Source organism: Phoca vitulina, unplaced genomic scaffold (genome assembly GCF_004348235.1).
Source record: "Phoca vitulina isolate PV1807 unplaced genomic scaffold, GSC_HSeal_1.0 scaffold37, whole genome shotgun sequence".
Classification (NCBI taxonomy): Eukaryota; Metazoa; Chordata; class Mammalia; order Carnivora; family Phocidae; genus Phoca; species Phoca vitulina.
The window spans coordinates 11,002,336-11,022,025 of record NW_022589740.1 but is presented as its reverse complement, the minus strand read 5'-3'; the positions used below and the strand labels follow the sequence as shown (position 1 = coordinate 11,022,025).

At 39.6% G+C, this 19,690-nt stretch overlaps 1 protein-coding gene across 8 annotated transcripts in view; it reads left to right on the top strand.

Moving 5' to 3' along the window:
• Window positions 1-19,690, top strand: part of TRPM3 (transient receptor potential cation channel subfamily M member 3) — a 919,507-nt gene that overhangs the window by 777,588 nt on the left and 122,229 nt on the right. For all 8 annotated transcript variants that reach the window (XM_032427586.1, XM_032427585.1, XM_032427583.1 and 5 more), the window contains one exon: window positions 16,221-16,293. In XM_032427586.1, coding sequence (XP_032283477.1) covers window positions 16,221-16,293 — 73 coding nt within the window. The remainder of the gene's footprint in view (window positions 1-16,220; window positions 16,294-19,690) is intronic.

Sequence of the window (19,690 nt, the reverse complement as noted above, 5' to 3'; positions counted from 1 at the left end):
TCACTCAGGCTATGAATTTAATTTAGTATAGGTTCTTATGACCACATGGGGACATTCTTGACCAAATGGCAGCATCAGTTTTGCTTCTGATTAGCATACAAGGGTACACATGAAATGAGTCCTAATCCTTTAGGACCTGGGTGCCCTTAGAATATAGGGCTGAGCTTATCTTGTCTTTACTGGTGAGACTGGGGATGAATATTAGGTGGAAACCTGACTTGTTGCTGGATGACAGACAATGCAGAGATACATAGACACCCAAACCCAGAGGCTGAGCATCTAAGACCCCAGCCCTGCCTTTCTGGAATCCAGTGAGGACAGTTCAATCTCAGATATGTTAAAGAAAAAAATATTCTGACACTTGTTAAAAACAGTAAGAAAGCCTTTATTCAAGGAGCTATGCACTGGGGTTTGTAGCAGAAAAGAGAGATTGGGCCCAACTCTGAATAGAAAAAGAAAAGTGGGAATTTATAGTCAAGGAGTAGAGGGAGGAGGAGGGAGGAGTAGAGGGAGGGGAGTGGGAATTTATAGTCAAGGAGTAGAGGGAGGAGTAGAGGGAGGGGATGGGAAATGACTAAGAGAGTAGGAGGATTCTTGCAAAAGAGACCTAACAAGGTTCTTGCTAAAGGCAGGCCAGGGTGCTCAGATAGCACTGGGGGATGGTGGAGGATAAGGAATTTGGCCAAATATGGAGAATGATCAGATACTGAGGGTGGAGGATTCTTGCTAAAACAGGGCAATGTCAAGGTGAACATGGAAGCCTAAAGGTTGGAGCCTGGTAGAGAAGAGGGTTCAGAGAAGCCAGGCTAAACTTTGGTCAAGGAGAGAGCCTTTGTCATGCATGGTCTCCATCTGAAAACCACAGGCCAGATTTGAACTTGGAATGAAGGATTCATTCCACATTCATCGGACACCCACAACATGGCAAGCACACTACTGGGTAACAGGAATGTAGAGATGGAAGAAGGGCCCTCGCCTTCCAAGAAATCAGAGACTATTGAAGGAGGGAGACAAGAAAACAGGAGACCGTGCCCTCAAACCAGACCGCCTGGCTCTGAACACACCCCAACTTTTCCTGACCGTGTGGCCTTCCAAATGGCATCTAACCTCCCTGGCCTCCAAGTCATCATCTGGGCAATGGGAATCATCATAGAAACTAGATGATAGATGATTTTTGTGGGTCGGCCAAAGTCTGTCTGTGAACTGCTTTGCGCAGCGTTTGGCACATTGTAAATACACAACAAACAACCTTAGTCGTATTGCGGTCACAGATGGTGACAGGGTTTATAGTATAGTGTCAGTGCCGTGACAGAGGGGTCAGTACAGAGGACAGACACCTAACCCCAGGGAAGGTTGCTTGAATCAAGATGGGCTCACAAGAGATGATACTTGAACGGTGCCTGAGAGGACAAGCGGCAGATAGTCAGGCAAAGCTGAAGGGACCAGACGCATCATCAGAGAGAAGAGACAGGACAAAGAAGAGACAGGACAAACTGCCGTGGGAGAGGGAGCAGGCCCAGGGAGCATGCCCAGCTTAGCACATGGCAAGGGAATTAGCAATTATTAAGCCCATACAAGATACTAGAAACTGTGCTATATGATTTTAAAACATGATCCCACAGAAAGTTTTGCAATAATTCTGAGACAAGGAGCTATCCCTACTCTTTGCACAGAAAGAATCTGAAGCTCAGAGATTTGCAAGAGCACCTCAGCAGTAACCTAAGGTTGCCCATCTATCAGCTGGCATGATTCACTTCTGAGTCCGAAGGATTCTAAAGCTCGGCTCTCGTACACAGCCTGTCCTCTCTGAGCCAGAGCATAAACTGTGTCGGCGTCGGGAGGGCCGTGGGGGGGGTGTGGAACATACTCAGGGGCTAGACCAGGAAGTCCCAGGGTTCGCAGTAAAGGATTTGTTACCCTGGGAGTATCAGCTTTTTCCAGAACAGAGGAAAGGTTATCACTAATTCCAGGGGCACAAGAGCTGGGCGTGTAAGTATCACCAAAATGGCATTCAGGGCATGGAACAGAGATTATGGTGCTGTGGATCGACGACCTAAAAGGAGAATGTTTTAAATATGGTCATTTGTTTCTATGAGTTTGGCTTTTTTAGATTCCAAATGTAAATGATATCATACAGTCTTTGTCGTTCTCTGTCTGACTTATCTCACTTAGCATCATGTCCTCAAGGCGCATCCATGTTGTCACAAATGGCAGGATTTCCTTCTTTCTCGAGGCTGAGTAATATTCCAGTGTGTGTGTTATCATCCACTCATCTGTTGACAGACACTTAGGTTGCTTCTGTATCTTGGCTATTGGGAATAATGCTGCAGTGAACACAGGAATGCAGGTATCTTTTTAACATCCTGTCTTCCTTTCTTTTGGATGTATACTCAGAAGTGGGATTGCTGGATCATATCGTTAGCTAATGCTAGAGTGGTAATCATATTGCAATATATAAATGTATCAAATCAACACACTATACACCTGTAATGTATAAGCCATTATATGTCAGTTACATCTCAATAATAAAAAAAAAAAAGGTAATTTGCCCAAAGCTAATAAACAGATGAGAGTGAGACAGCAAAAAAAAAAAAAAACAAAACAAAAAAAAACCACGAGGTTTTCATATGGTACCATGCACAAAAACCAAGGTCCCTTCTTAGGGATGTTCTTGAGGGAATTAATGTATCAGATAGGAAGCCAAACCTATTAGATGCCCCCAATGCAGATTTTCTGCCATTTTGTGCATGAAGAAAGAAATTCTGTGATCTCTATAAAGCTAAAAAGAGCCCCAATGATCACCTAGTCAAAGCTATTATTTCTTTTGTAGATGGTAAAATCAAGATTCAGAGAAGTGAGGTGATTAGGCCAAGATCCTTTTGACATGTGACATCTGCCGTATGAAACTAACCTCATCCTGTCAGCCGTACAAAGAAATCCCAGGAATCTGAAAGCATTCCCACAGGCAGGTGCCCAGACGGCTGCACCGAGGGCATCTGTCTACCAACACGGGCAACTGACAAGATCATTGCTGGGGGAACTAGACTGGCTTAAGAAGGGTCACAAGAGAGCCCCACCATCTGTCGCACTTTATGTTGCTTTCCTGGCATTCTCTCCTGTGGGAGATCACAGAAATATGTGGTGTCTTGATAAATATAATAGGGAAGTCAGAAAAAAGATATAATGCTATCTTGTAATGATGAAAAAAAATAAAGTCACCAAAATAACCCCTAAAAGTTATTACAGCCCCAATAAGAAGCCCGTATGGTGTTGGCCTTTGAGAACCATCTGTGGTCCTACATATTCTCCTTAGAGAGATTTCTAATTATTTTTTTAAAAATATATAAGAAAACGCACATGAATCCAATAATGCCCTTCCTGAGACAGAAAATAATACTTCAGGTCAAATTGAATTTTCACCCATCTGTATATGGCTGACAAGATGGTAGATGACAAATATTCTTGATTCTGCTAGCCAAAGCCATGAGATATATAAAGAAGCTTCTAGAAATGTTATTGCTGGACCTGTAGGATCTGTCATGTTGGCACCCGGTGAGATACATCACATGGTTATATAACTAATGAAAGAGGTAATGTCAATTGTCAGGAAAAGAACTGAAAGCAGGAGACAGTAGATGACAGGCTGTCATATAGTTCCAACCCCCTAAAGAGCCCTGCTGAAATTTCTCCAAAGAATTAATAGATGAGGAATTTAGCCTGTTCCCATTTTTTGCCCTCATCACAAAATCAGCTGGGCTGCTTTTTCTGTCCTCCCTACGTGTCACCTTAGGATCGCAAAGTGTTCCTCAGACCAGGAAGGATATGTCAGTCATGATCCAGGAAGCCTTGGTTGAGTTCCTGACTCATATTTAACGATTTCCTTACTGTGACATGACTGAACATGCTGAAGAGCAAAAAAACAAAAAAAGAATAAGTCTCCAAAGCTCATGTTCACCAAATGATTTCATTTGCACCTTCCAGTTATTTAAGCCAGCACTGCCCTGAGACCAAGGCAGCAAGCTAAGGGCTAAAGGAAACATCAGGAAAGGGAAAGTAGGAGAAAGTGATGAGGTCGTTTTGTTTTTCAAGACCCCTTTTCCCACAAACAAGAGCCTGTTGTCGGTAGTGTTGCAAAAAGATGGCAGACAAGAGCTGATCCCGCTCAGAGCTCCTGTGTCTCCAGATCAGAAGGCTGCACTGTGAACATGGAGTGTGCCGGTTTCCCATTGCCCCTTTGTACAACGAGCTTGGTGAGAGTTGTCTCCCTCTGTCCAGCACCTTCACTGACTGGGTTGGATGCCATTACAGCAAATCTGGTTCAAGAACAACACGAGTGTTTTTTGTTGTTTTGTTTTGGGTTTGGGGGTTTTTGCTTTCTGTTTCTGTTTTACTTCAACTCCCTTATGTACTGAAATACTCATTTCTAGCTGTGAGACAATTTGTGACAAGGGATCCAAGCTTTTGGGAATCTATCCTAAGGACAGAATGCCACATACAGATCAGGTTTTTTTTTTTTTTTTTTAAAAGATTTTATTTATTTATTTGAGAGAGAGAATGATAGAGAGCACATGAGAGGGGGGAGGGTCAGAGGGAGAAGCAGACTCCCCGCTGAGCAGGGAGCCGGATGCAGGACTCGATCCTGGGACTCCAGGATCATGACCTGAGCCAAAGGCAGTCGCTTAATCAACTGAGCCACCCAGACGCCCCAGATCAGGTTTTAAATGATATTCATCCCATTGTTATTTATATCAGACATTTAGACACAATATAAATGTCCAACAAAGAAGGTATTGATTAAGTGAGCTATTCACATCTATTGGACAGAATATTCTATAGATACTGGACATTATGCTTTTAGAAGAGTTCCGAATAATACAGGAAAGTGCTTAGTTATCAGGCTAATGGAAAAGAAAATGAGAATACAAACTAGTACTTCACAAATATGCCCACCCCCCAACACACACACATATATATACTGTGCCTATGGGGAGAAAAAAGAAAAGGAGACTTGAAGGAAATATACCAAGGTATCATTAATAGTTATCTTTGGGTAGAACTTGGGATTTTGGAAATTATTTCTCATTTGACTTTTTCTAAACTTTCTATAATTTTTCATGACAGTCATGCATGGTCATGCGATGCTTCTATAATAAGAAAAAAATTATTTCTCATATTGGCACCAGTGGGCTTCTGACCTCTGAATTGTATTTCTTAAAGGGAGAAACAAACACTAGTGTTCTTAATTACAGTGGGAAAAAGAGAAAGGGGAGTCAAGGGTTAGAGTCAAAAGAGCAAAACCTCCTCCATTCTCTGGCACTCAGGTAATTGCCCAGTTGTGCATGCATGAAGGTCCCTTGAGAGAGCATGGCGTTATGGTAATGTGGGTGTGCTTTAATCTACTAAAAGCAACCTAAACTGAATTGTGTTCCAAAAGTAGAGAGAACACACCTTTAAAATAAACTGGCAAATCAAATCAATCAATACACTGGCAAATCCAATGTGTAATAAAATATCCTTTCAAAAGTCAAATAATTGCATATTTTATTCGATGTGTAAATTCATACATCTGAGTGTTTTGAAAGTAGGGCATCCTAGACTTACAGTAATTCATCCAATTTCTATCTCCATAACATTGCTTTTTATTCAGCCACTTCAATATGAGACTGTGAATCTTTTCCAAAAATATTACACGGAGAGTCAATATATAGTTTATATGGAACTCCATAACAAATAAGTATACTTACTTGGTATTAATTTTCTCACAAAAATTTTGACTCACTTTCTGCTGATCTTTGGTTTGCCCATTTCCAGATGTGTTTGAATTTCCTCTGATTTCCTCCCCTCCTCCATATAAATCAGCATGTGCATTTCCAAGCCAACACCTTTGGCACAATATTACATTTAAGAACTTTGTCAACCAGGAACGCCTAAGTGGCTCAGTCGGTTAAGTGTCTAACTCCTGATTTCGGCTCAGGTCATGATCTCAGGGTCCTGAGATTGAGCCCTGTGTCAGCCCCGTGGTCAACACAGAGTCAGCTTGAAGATTCTATCCCTCTTCCCCTCCCCCTGCTCACTCTCTCTCTCTCTTTCTCAAATAAATAAATCTTTAAAAAAAGAAAGGAAAAAAATTTTGTCAACCAAGGGGAGTTCTTTTTCGCAGATGGTGGAAATAAAATGGGAGTATGTTTTAGGTGCATAGGATCCTATTCATCAAGTTGCATCGTTGTCTTCCCTGTCCCAAGTGACCTTTAGCTGTGCCAAAGTGAAAACTGAAACCAGTGTCTGCTCAAAGGCCTTTTGTTACCCACCACAATTCCTGTTTAGATCCTTATTAGGGGTCTTGTATCATTCTGCATCTTGATGAACATAGATTTTTGCATTTCCTATTAATCACTCAATTGTTTCAAATTATTTTGAATATTAATATTTCATCAGGGAACTAGTCTGCTTAGCTGGTGATTTTCTTAAAGATTTATTTATTTTAGAGAGAGAGCATGCACGCGAGCGGGGGAGGGGGGGCGGGCAGAGGGAGAGAATTTCAAACAGACTTCCTGCTGAGCAAGAAGCCCCACTCAGCGCTCAATCTCATAACCCAGAGATCATGACATGAGCTGAAATCAAGAGTCCACCACTTTACTGACTGAGCCACCCAGGCGCCCCCTTGCTGGTGGTTTTTTTTTTTTTTTAATTTTTTTTATTGTTATGTTAATCCCCATACATTACATCATTAGTTTTAGATATAGTGTTCCATGATTCATTGTTTGTGCATAACACCCAGTGCTCCATGCAGATCCTCAAAAAGTTGAAAATAGAGCTACCATATGATCCAGCAATTGCACTACTGGGTATTTACCCCAAAGATACAAAAGTAGGGACCCGAAAGGCTACGTGCACCCCGATGTTTATAGCAGCAATGTCCACAATAGCCAAACTGTGGAAAGAGCCAAGATGTCCATCAACAGATGAATGGATAAAGAAGATGTGGTATATATACACAATGGAATATTATGCAGCCATCAAAAGGAATAAGATCTTGCCATTTGCAACGACGTGGATGGAACTGGAGGGTATTATGCTGAGCGAAATAAGTCAAACAGAGAAAGACATGTATCATATGACCTCACTGATATGAGGAATTCTTAATCTCAGGAAACAAATTGCTGGTGGTTTTTAAAAGTCACCACGTTGTGATGATTGAATGACTTCTGGGTCTAATCATCTCCCTCTCTCCCTACTCCTGTCCTCAGGAGACACATCTCCAGATTTTATTAAGAAATTGAATGAGTAAATAGGAAACATTTCAGAGACAGTTCTTTTAAGGAAGTTTCAGATGTAGCATGTTAATGTCCTCAAAGCTATTGGTTAACATTATTATAGGTGGACTCTTCTAAATTCCTACAGAATCATAAAAATTTTGCTGATTATCTATTGTGTAGCTTTGGTGTTTCTCTAAAATTCTCTGACATGTTCCAAACAACTTGTCAAACCCAGGTATCGTCTCTTACATAGCTAACACAGCATGAAATGATTGTGGAATGTTCCTTTCTATTTTTGATAGATGGAGCCAAAGTGTCCTTGCAACTTACAGATATTTTTCAGCTTAATATCATGGTTATTTTCATTTTCAAAAGCTTGCCTCAATCTCCATGTCAATTTTCACAGACTGATTGCCAGCTCCCACATAAATACAAATCACAAATTAAGCTAATTAATAGACACCTTGAAAAGGAGTCAGTTTAATTTTTCCAATATGTTTTTCTGTACCTTCATCTTGTTCCACTCCAGGACCTGCTGGGTTTTAGAAGGGGAAAGTCCATGATTAATTCAGCCACATATACTCTATTTTATTATTTAAGTGGTGAATATACTTGTTTGTTGCCCAGAAGATGAACCAGACCATCTTCAAATATAAAATTACTTCTCCCAAATCATTTTTATACTTCTGGGATTTTGTCATTTTTCTATAATACATTCCTGCTTTGAATCTTTTTCTATACATGGTTTAATCTACATGGCACCAAAGTTTCAGACACTTTGGTGAAACATACTTCTGGGTTAATCGGTGCTACATGTATCTCAAAAATGTCACATTCATAATAAGCCTCAAACAATTTCTAAAACTCGGGCAGCCCAGTTTCTATCACATAATGTTTGACTAAGTGCTTAGCAATAATACAGTGTCCAGTAGACTCTTAATTAAACTGACAGTTAACACTTGAAATATGCGCTTGACGTATAGCCTACATGGCCATTCACTTTAGCTGTTAGCATTCCATGTGAACTGTGCTACTTTTTCACTTACCAGTTTCCTTAACACAGTGATTTGGTAACAATCCATCTGCTCAGCAAACAATACTGAGCAAGGACAAGCTAGTGATCCTGTCTGCAAACAGACTTCTCTTTTATACAGAGACAGAGACGTGTACAAATAAGGGGAAGGGAGGGCTAAAGCAGAGTGCTGGATAGCTTCCTAGAGTGTGCAAGAGGCACAGGGAGAAGTGAGGGTTCTATCCCCGTTCTACAAAGGCTTCCTCAGTGGCACGTGGCAGATGAAAGGCTTGTGGTTTGTTCTGCAAGCAGAGGGAAGGGCACTCCAAAAAAAAAAAAAAAAAGGGAACTGAATAGACAAAGGCTAAGAGGATAGAAACAACGCTGGGGGTCTTTAAAGGAGCAAGTTGCTCAGCACAACTGGGGCATGAGGTGTTTGGGGCTGGGGCTGTGGTGGGGGGAGTAGCAGCAAGGGTGCAGTTGTGACCATGCATCAGCAAGAGATAAAACTGAAGAACTAGACAGGCGTGTGATACTGGCATTCCTTGAATACCTTACTAAGAATTTTTAGCAATGGGGGTGCCTGGGTGGCTCAGTCGGTGAAGCATCTGACTTCGGCTCAGATCGTGATCTCAGGGTACTGGGATGCAGCCCTCTTGTCCTCAAGCCCCCTGCTCAGTGGGGAGTCTGCCTCTCCCTCTTCCTCTCCCTCTGCCCCTCCCCAACTCATGCTCGCGCACTCTCTCTCTTTCTCTCAAATAAGTAAGTAAAATCTTTTTTTTTTTTAAACATTTTTAGCAATGGAAGCCACTAAAAAATTTTAGTAAAGGAGCGTGATATAATCAGGAAGATTGCTTGGGTAGCAGCATGGGGAATAGAAATGGAAGGACCAGCATGGGGAGGACCAGTAAAGAAATTCCTGAATAGTTCCGAGTCTGCAGGCTGAATAATGGCGGTGACAGTGAGGACTGAGAAGGAGGAGGAGGCCGTGAGGCACCTGGACATACCATATACTTACTCACTTCCCTCTGCCTCTCCTGTGTAGAATGCACTAGAAGGAGGTAGGCTCTGGGAAGGCAGGAATTGTTTGTCAGCTCTGTTCACTGCTCTGTTCCCAGCATCTCCATGGTGCCTGGCACAGAGACACTCAATGAATCTGTGTTCCACAACTCCCTCGTTTGCAGGGGGTGCAGGTGACAGATACGACACCCTGACTCCCGAACTTTGAACGGGGTGCAAAGTGAGAGCGAGAACGTAAGCAGAAGAGCTGCTTGGCAGGAAAGTTCAAGGGCAGAGAATACGAGCATCTTGTCATTTGGAAAGACTTAGCCTCCCTTCAGTCTGAGAATCAGAATTGCATCTGGGCTAAGGCCATTTGTCCACAAGTGAGCTGAAGATAGAAAATGTCAACCTGAATTTGGGGGAACATTGTGTTTTTTAACAAAATATTTGAGGTTTGTTCTTTCAAATCTTGAAGAACTTTTTTTTTTTTAAGATTTTATTTATTTATTTGGCAGATAGAGACATAGCGAGAGAGGGAACACAAGAAGGGGGGAGTGGGAGAGGGAGAAGCAGGCTCCCCACCAAGCAGGGATCCCGATGTGGGGCTCGATCCCAGGACCCTGGGATCGTGACCTGAGCCAAAGGCAGACGTTTAACCAACTGAGCCACCCAGGCATCCCCAAATCTTGAAGAACATTTAATCTTCCTATATTTCATAGCGTTTTGACAAAATAAGCAACCATGTCAAACAAATCCAAGAGTTACTTTTAGGGTACATGTTGAAAATACCAATTTTATGATAAAGGAAAATCAAGCTTTATTTATAAATCAATCAATCAAAATAACTAAATAACTTCTACATAATTAAAATTTTTTTCTATTAAAGGCTACAATGATGAGATTTGATAGAATGAGTGTATGTGAGTCTCTCCCTTCCTGCCCCTCAAATACAAAAAAAGGCAAAAATAACAAAAAATATATATATTTTTGAAACAAATCCCTATCAATGCTTAGCACAGAAGAAGATGAAAAAAGATACCATGCTAGGAGACAAGAAATTTTGAGTAGTTTCTGGAATATTAAAAGCACGTATAGAGACTAGAATTTGCAAGGGCACCTGGGTGGCTTAGTTGGTTAAGCATCTGACTCTTGATCTCAGCTCAGGTGTTAATCTCAGGGTCATGAGTTCAAGCCTTGCATTGGGCTCCATGCTGGGTGTGGAGGCTACTTACAAAAACAAAAACAAAAATTAGAGCTTGCAAATTATTTTAGGAGAAAAATATATATACTGTGAAGTTAAAAATTATTTCAATTACCATACAGGATCAGAATAAACAAAGGCAGGAAATAAGAGTGTTCTACAGATAGACTTAGCCATGTGCATTCCATGTGCATTCCCTGCAATGGTGTTTATCATGACCAAAAATAGGGAGCCACCCCAATGTTCATTAGTAGAAGACTGGTTAAATAAATCATAGTCCATGCATATAATGAAACATTTGGCAGTCAACAAACAATGAAGCAAGCACTCTTCACGGCTGAGTGGAATGGTCTCCAGGATAGATGGCCAAGGAAAAAAAGTGAAGCGTAATAATGTGTAAAGCTCACTACCACTCGTGTTAAAAGGGAGAGATGTGTGCCTTTCTATTTATTTATGCGTAGAACATCTCCAAAACCGGTCATACTGCTTGTCTTTGTTGAGAGGTGCTGGAAAACTGGGGAGAGAAATGATACCCTTCATTTTCACCACATATTTCTTGATGCTGTTGGGATTTTTTTTTTTTTTTTGCCATGTGCATATATTATCTGAGGAAATATATTTTTAAAGGAAAAGAAAGGTAAAAGGGAAATGATAAAGTCTAGAAAATAGAAAACATAAAATAAGATGGAAAAAAAGATGAAAGAAATCAGTAGTCATATTAAACCTAGCTGGATTCTTTTTTACCTTTAAGAGAAAGATATTCTGATTCAGTTAAAAAAAAAAAATGTATCTTGCTGTTTATAAGATACACAGCTGAAACAAAATGACCACCAAAAAGTGACCAAAAAACCCCCACAAATGCACAGATAAAATAATACATCAGACACATTCTAATCCCCCATAAGAGTATACATGGCAATTAAAATATAGATATCAATATTATATTAATTATAATTATATTAATTAATTATATCACTATAAATATTAATATAAAATATAATACAAAGCAACAACATTAAATAGGAAGGGGAGAGATTTTATGTTGATAAAAACTGCAACCCACCAAGAACAGACTGTCACGAACCTCTATACATTTTTTTAAAGCTTCAAAACATGCAAAGCGAAGACTATTTACTTTGAAGGAGTAACTGTGAAGTGTGTACTCATAATAGGAGATTTTAACATGCCTCTCAGAAATAAGTAAATATGTAGAGTATTTGAATAAAAAGTACGTGTGATCTGTACCTAAAACCCAGCAAATAGACACACTTTTTTTAAAGCAAAAGAGCATGTTTACAAAATGTTACAAATACCACACACATTCTAATATTAAAAACAATTTTAAAATGAAAGAAAATGACATAATGCATATAAAAACATGTGAGATACATAATCTTAAATGCATTTATTAGGAAACAAGAAAGAATAAAAATAACGTGACCACCACATCAACTTAAAATTCTAGGAGAAGAGGGCGCCTGGGTGGCTCAGTTGGTTGGGCGACTGCCTTCGGCTCAGGTCATGATCCTGGAGTCCCAGGATCGAGTCCCGCATCGGGCTCCCTGCTCGGCGGGGAGCCTGCTTCTCCCTCTGACCCTCCCCCTTCTCATGTGCTCTCTCTCTCATTCTCTCTGTCTCAAATAAATAAATAAAATCTTTAAAAAAAAAAAAAAAAAAAAAAATTCTAGGAGAAGAATGGCTAAGGAAGCAAAAACAGAAGAAATGAATGGATAATGATAAAAGCAGAAAATAATCACTTCAAATTATAAATAATAATATTGATCAATAAAATGAAAACCTGGTTCTTTGAAATGATCATGATTTTGATTAAGTTAAAAATAAAGAATAAAAAAATCCATGTAATTCTAGACATAAAGGAGATTTTTAAAATAATAAGAGAATTCTGGGGGCAGCCGGGTGGCTTAGTTGTTAAGCATCTGCCTTTGGCTCAGGTCATGATCCCGGGGTCCTGGGATCGAGCCCCACATGGGGCTCTCTGCTCAGCGGGAAGCCTGCTTCTCCTCCCACTCCCCCTGCTTGTGTTCCCTCTCTCGCTGTCTCTCTCTCTGTCAAATAAATAAATAAAACCTTAAAAAAAAAAGAGAGCAAATTCTGCATATAACTGTGTACCCATGAACTTGAAAATCTAGATGAAATATTTGATTACACAGGAAAATACATGAAACTCAGGGAAAGGCAGAAAATCTAAATTGATCAATAATTGCTGGAAAATTTATAAAGGTGATCAGCGATCTATTCTTTTGTTATATAAACTGTTCTGGGGCATAAGTAAATAAAAAAAGACTTTCCAATTCATACTGAAAAGTTAGTGCAACTCTAATACTAAAATGAGGCAAGATTGATGACATGTACCAACCTCATTTCCAAACATAGTTGTAAAGGCCCTAAATAAAATATTAGTGTTGTTAAAGAATCATACATCAATACCAATGAATTTTTTATCAACCTATCATACTCCAAAACTATTCTTTTGATTCACAGCCCCACAAAGAATATTTAAGAATACTGATTTTCTGCATCTCTGCCAAACTTGGGGTTGGTAGAATGGCTCTGATTTTATTTTATTTGACCTTTTTCCCCCTGAGGTTAGCTATATACATGGTGTAATTGAGATTTTAAAATGTTTTAAATTTCAAATAAAAAAGTTTTAGAGTAGTGATGGGAATAGGTATCTCAGGTCGGCTCAAGGCAAAATTATGAGATAAATTTTGTTTTTGGATCCTCCAGCGTCTTCTTAGTACTTCCTTCTCATCTTGAATAGAGGCATGGACAGATGGACAGCCATTCCCTCCACATCAGTTTCCCAGAAAAACTATGAAGCCCTGGCATACAATTCCACTTCAGGCTCCTTGACAAATAAAAACACAGGGGGGCGCCTGGGTGGCTCCTGGGTGGTTCCATCCATTAAACATCCAACTCGATTTCGGCTCAGGTCCTGATCTTAGGGTCATTGGATCGAGCCCCGTGTCCAGCTCTGCACTCAGCGTTGAGTCTGCTTGAGATTCTCTCTCTCCCTGCCCGTCGGCCCCTTCCCTCTCTCTCTCTCAAATAAATAAATAAATCTTAAAAAAAAATAAACACAGATCTATGTCTCCACTGCCTCTTGTCCCAAATCCTTTAGAAACCCTACACTATACACCTTCCTTCCCCCCTCCTCAAATCTCTTCCTAGGAAGTCTTGATAATGTTATATTTCAGGGTAAATTTTTCTATTTCCTGCCTCAGAAAAATTTGCATAAGAAATGTGTTCTCTAATTAGGCAATAAAACGAAGGCATCTACAGAACAAGTAGGTCCCGTGTTTAAGGAACTCTGATGCCTAAGTTTTAAATTCTTCTAAAACAATGAACTCACATATTATCCTGATTCTCCTAGGCTTGCTCCCAGCTAAGGACACAATGATACCTTTCAGACTATAGCTGGCCTGCTCAGAGTTAATCTGTAGGGTTGGCCAAGTTCCACTTCTGCTCCCTGGTTCTTAATCCTGTGGACCTCAGATTGTCTTCCCAATTCACGCACCTGTTCCTGAGTTCAGAACCGCGAAGAGATGCCTCTCTTCTTCCAAGTAGATTTTGTGGCGGCATCAGTAGCCATTTGGGAGGATGTTCTGTTGGCCCTTCAGCCAAACCTATAGCCATGCAGAAGCAGATTTCAGTGCAAATCTAACGGAGCTGGGGCACGCCTCCACCCAATGGTCCTTACCAGAGACCACAACTTTGGCCCATGAGCCAAACACAGTGTGTAGATAGATTTTGTTTGGCTCTCTCTATTTTTCATGTTTTTAAGTTCAAATGCCTACGAAGGCATTTCAGTCTACGGTCTCTGCTTTATACTCATTGCACATTCTGACCTCAGGACATAAACAATCAGGATACGAAAGAATTAAGCAGCTCACAAATCAGATGTTTGTATGATCCTTCTTCCCCTCTCTTCGTCCCTGTGTTTAAGGCACAAGACAAGAACGTGAGAGCTCTTGAGTTCTAATCACAACTCTCCTAACTAACTCATTTTGTGACCTTAAGCAAGTTACTTTGGGTAGTGGACTAGATTTCTAAGGCAACTAATAGTTTAACAGTCTCTGAGTCTGTCTATTCTCTCCCTCATACTGGCAAAACTTAGAATTATACATTAGCAAATGCTATAAATTTTACTTCCTAGGTAGTTGGAAACAGGCAAGCACTATTATTTTCTCATTTTACAGCTAGAGAAACCTGAAGCCTAAAGCAGCTGAGAAAAATAGTAATTCCGTGTAGATATTCAAATAACCTTTTGGCTTCCCTCTGACTTGGAGAAGAGATCTTTGTTATTGTTCCACATTATTTTGGGACTTTGTATTAATCCTTCATTGCTCTATCTTTACTCTCCTTCCTGTTATTCATCCCTGGAGAATACTTTTCTCCCCTGGATTACCAAAAAGAAAGATGTTATTGTATTATCTGCTTTCCCCTTCTTACAACCTGGAAATAATTGCTAAGTTATTTTCAAGGGAGTTCAAGGTTATTTTTTTTATTTAAATTCAATTTTATTAACATATAGTGTATTATCAGTTTCAGAGGTAGAATTTAGAGATTCATCAGTTGTATATAACACCCAGTGCTCATTCTATCATGTGTCCTCCTTAATGCCCATCACCCGACCTCCCCTCCAGCAACCCTCAGTTTGTTCCCTAGAGTTCAACATCTCTTATGGTTTGTCTCCCTCTCTGTTTTCCTCTTATTTCATTTTTCCTTCCCTTCCCTTATGTTCATCTGTTTTGTTTCTTAAATTCCACATATGAGTGAAATCATATGATAATTGCCTTTCTCTGACTGACGTATTTCGCTGAGCATAATACCCTCTAGTTCTAGTCACAGTCGCAAATGGCAAGATTTCATTCTTTTTGATGGCTGCATAATATTCCATTGTATATATATACCACATCTTCTTTATCCATTCATCTGTCGATGGACATCTGGGCTCTTTCCATAGTCTGGCTATTGTGGACATTGCTGCTATAAACATTGGGGTGCACGTAGCCTTTCGGGTCCCTACTTTTGTATCTTTGGGGTAAATACCCAGTAGTGCAATTGTTGGGTCATATGGTAGCTCTATTTGCAACTTTTTGAGGAACCTCCATACTGTGTTCCAGAGTGGCTGCACCAGCTTGCATTCCCACCAGCAGTGTAAGAGGGCTCAAGGGGGTTCAAGGTTAGCGAGAGGACTGAAGGATCTAGAGCCGTCACAATGTCGAGACCCTTTGTAAATATTGCTGAGGAGTAAGTGTGGTGATGGTTTTATCGTACGCATGCACACACACACACATGTGCACACACACATACACAGACAGACACGGTAGGACCACTTACTGAAGGGCATACTAAACTAGCTACTTTTAAACAATTTCTCAACTCACAGTTTACATCACAGCTTACACATTTTTTGTAAATCCAGCAAGTTTTAATTTTCAAACTGAAACGATAGAAGAGGACATTTTCCTTCATTGTTTCTCGTCATTGTAAACATAATCAATGCAATTATGTGAGGTGGTCTCTGTTAGGAGGCTATGAGACATCTTCCTCTTAATGAACTGCAGAACCCTCTAGCCGAATTCTGGCTCTGTCTGCTTTCCCTGTGGTGAAGAATCTACCTTGTAGATATTAAGATAGTCTGTGTTCAGATATGGTCTCTTTGACTGAATTTCTCTTGGGGAAAAACATGCATTGCTAATGGTCACCTTGTCTCAAATTGCAGATTACGGTATTTCGGATGGGATCAGAAGGACACCAGGACATTGATTTAGCTATCCTGACAGCTTTGCTCAAAGGTAAAAGAGTTTTTCTGTGTCGAGAGAGTGCAAAAATAATTTAAATGGGTTAACACAGCAACTTTGTCTCCTAACAGTAGATATAATCCCAAATGATACTGTGACATCCAATTATTAATAACATAAGGACTTCTCCTGGAAGACATTGTTCCTGCTATGAAATTCTTCTGTGATAGATAGAGCTGTCAAAGTATGACTCAATTTCATAAAGTTTAAATATATTACAATTGGGTCATGTCCATTGAGTCATAAAAATATACAAAGTAAAAGGCTAATGTAATATGTAAGACACTAAGTTACTGAAGTTATTTAATAATTATTACCCTGTCTACTTTCAAAAACCATTTAATATGGCATAGATGATAGATAGATATAGAGATATCATAATGCATTAAAAATGGAAAATCAAAATCATTGAGAGGAAAGGAGGAAGAAATAAACAAACAAAAAATAGGCTACTATACTTGTTGTAATGGAACATTAAATTTAGCTCTAAGTTTCCTTGAAGTCCAGGCAAAAATAGAAATGCCCTGGATTTTATGATTTTCCTTGAAGGTGGATGTTTGTCCTGTTCTCTAGTCCCTTTGCTGTCAAGAGGTCTCACTACATGTGCTCATCCTTGGAGCCATATTCAAGAGAAGAGCAGTTTCCTCTGGGCTCCACAGATCAAATTCTGCCCTTAATGTCCCTTAATAGGTCTATACATTTGACCCATAACATTCAGCATTAAATAAACAAAAGGAAGTTATCTCTTTTAAGCACTGAACTGAAAACTAGAACTATAAGATGAAACCAAACCACAAATCTTGTTGAATGTGGTTCTGAGTTCGAGATATCACCCTCGTTCTCCCGAGCCCCATACTCTACCTGCTGCCCCATTTATCACAAGGTTGGTGACTGCCTGTTGGCAAGCCTTTCTGGATCGTAAGCTCTGTGAGGACAGAGAATGTGTCTTTTCCATTCGTGGATAAGACACACCTCAGCACCTCACATAATCCCTTACACATGGCAGCATTCAGTCAATTTTTGTTGAATAAATGAAGGAATGGATTACTGAATGAATGATTACTTAATGATTCAGTGGTAGACTTAACATTCCAAAATTGAAATTCAGAATAGCAACCATTGTGTTCTATTTTCCAGTCTCCCTACCCTTTTTCCACTATTAATACTTCCTTGAATACCCATTCTGTGGCAGCCATTATGCCTGATGCTAAGCTTTTTACAAATACTATAAACGTTAATTATTACAGCAACTGTATTGTGTAGCAGCTATCTTTAATCCCCATTCTACGGACAGGTAAGTGGAGCTACAAGATTTAAGTAATTTACTCAGGGTTACCATGCTAATTAATAAGCCTGAATTTAGATCTAGGTCCATCTAACTCTTCACTGCACCACATATGGGCCCCCGTGACTCTAGCAGCCATTGATCCCCTCCATGTATCCCCCAAAGGTGTATTTGCACATTCGTTCAAAATCCCAATCACATCTCAGAAATTCACAATGCTGCAAGGTGTATCATGTGTCCCGGGTTGAGAACCTTTGCTCTGAAGCATTTCATTCCAGTGAACTGACAAAGACATGAAGAAGAGTTCATGCATGGGACCATGTGTGGGAGGAACCACAAAGCACACTTTGGCCTCCGTTCTCCGATTGTCAGAGAGAAAATTAAAAGTTTGAGGCAAGAAATTCTCTAATGCTGGCTATTCTTACACGAAAATAAGAAAAAGTAATAAAGCCACTAACTAACACTTATTGAAGACTTGCTAAGTGCCAAACGCTGTGTTAGATACATTCTGTGTATAAATTCATTTAATCTTTACAAATTTGATGACCAGTTCATTACAAGGCTCATCTTATCAGTAAGGAAATCGAGACACGGAACAATTCAGTTACATGCCCAAGATAAGCTGACCAGGAAGTAGTAGAGAGAGGCTGCCCCCATAGCCCTCACTTATGTAAACCACCAAGGCATCCCTAATTGCATTGATAATAAGAAGTAGAACTCCACATTTATCACCTTGAACCAGAACTCAGCAAATGGAGAAGTGGCCCTGTTATTTGGTTAAACACATATAAGCCATCACAATATCTTCTACTGTAAATATTTTCTTCTGTTTTCACCAATTTGTGACTTAAATTTGTGTTTCACCTTTAGATCATAGAATTTATTTGTTATAATATAGGATAATGTGTCCTGACTGCATGACAGACCATATGAAATACATTTTATATTGTAACCAAGTAGTTATACTTATGTTTTTAGAAAGCTGAAGTTAAAGCACATGAAATTATATTTACATTGTATGCAATGAAATTGGATATTTTCTATTCTATTCTATTCTCTTTAATGCTGATTATATCCCACTAAATTGATTTCATGACCCACTAATGGGTCATAACCTGGGGTTTAAAAAACACTGCCATAGTAGATTAAAGGAAATTATGATTGCTCTAAGAAATTAACATTTCTAATCACTATAACGAATATTATTTATGCAACAGTTGATGCTAATGGGAATTTCTGCCATTAAAAGATTATGATGTGTCATCTCTATTTTGCAAAGGCTTTTAAATGCTCTCTGATTTTGACCCAGTTGATGTGTGAAGGATGTCAAGCTTAATCCTTTTGCTGACTTTCTTGGAGGCCAAGAGCATACTTCTATCAGTTTCAAATTCTTTAGTTTGTTAAATTATGCTTATGTATTTTTTTAAATTATGCCAGGGCATGTAACGTGGTTTAACACTTAACTTTTACAATTATACTTAGTTTTCAATTATGCCATGCATGAGGGATTTTTTATAGTCAAGTTTTTATTCTTGCCATCATCTGAAAAAACTAGAAATTAGATAGGAGGAGGGGGAGAAAGCCGTGAGACTAAACACTAGTCCATAAATCCAGAGCCCCGCAAGGAAAAAAAAAAAAAAAAAAAGGATGTGTTAGGAACCAGGTGGCCATAGGGAAATTCTACCCTTGCTGACCCCTTGTTTCTGATCCCATTGGGTTCAATTTTCTTCAGTATCTGTATATATTAAAGAATACTGTTTATAGGACACAGACTTATTGGGTATCTGTTCAAAAATGAAGAAAGAAGGAGATAAAAAGAATGTCGTTCCAGAGGTCTTAGAGGCTCATAGGTTCTTCAAAGGCTGACCTGGGGTAGCTTTTGAGAATACACGATATCACATCTGTCTTTCATGTTAAGGTAACTGCTCTCCGAGAGTGGTGGTCTGAGGCTAGAAACTGTCCAACCTACAATGCTTCTCCTTTTCTGCTCTCTCCTCTCCCCCGCCACACATACCCAAGGGGACCCAAGGAAAATGCAGAGAAAATGCAGGATGTTGACTATTCAGATAAACAACAAATACATTTTTAGTATAAGCATGTCCCAAA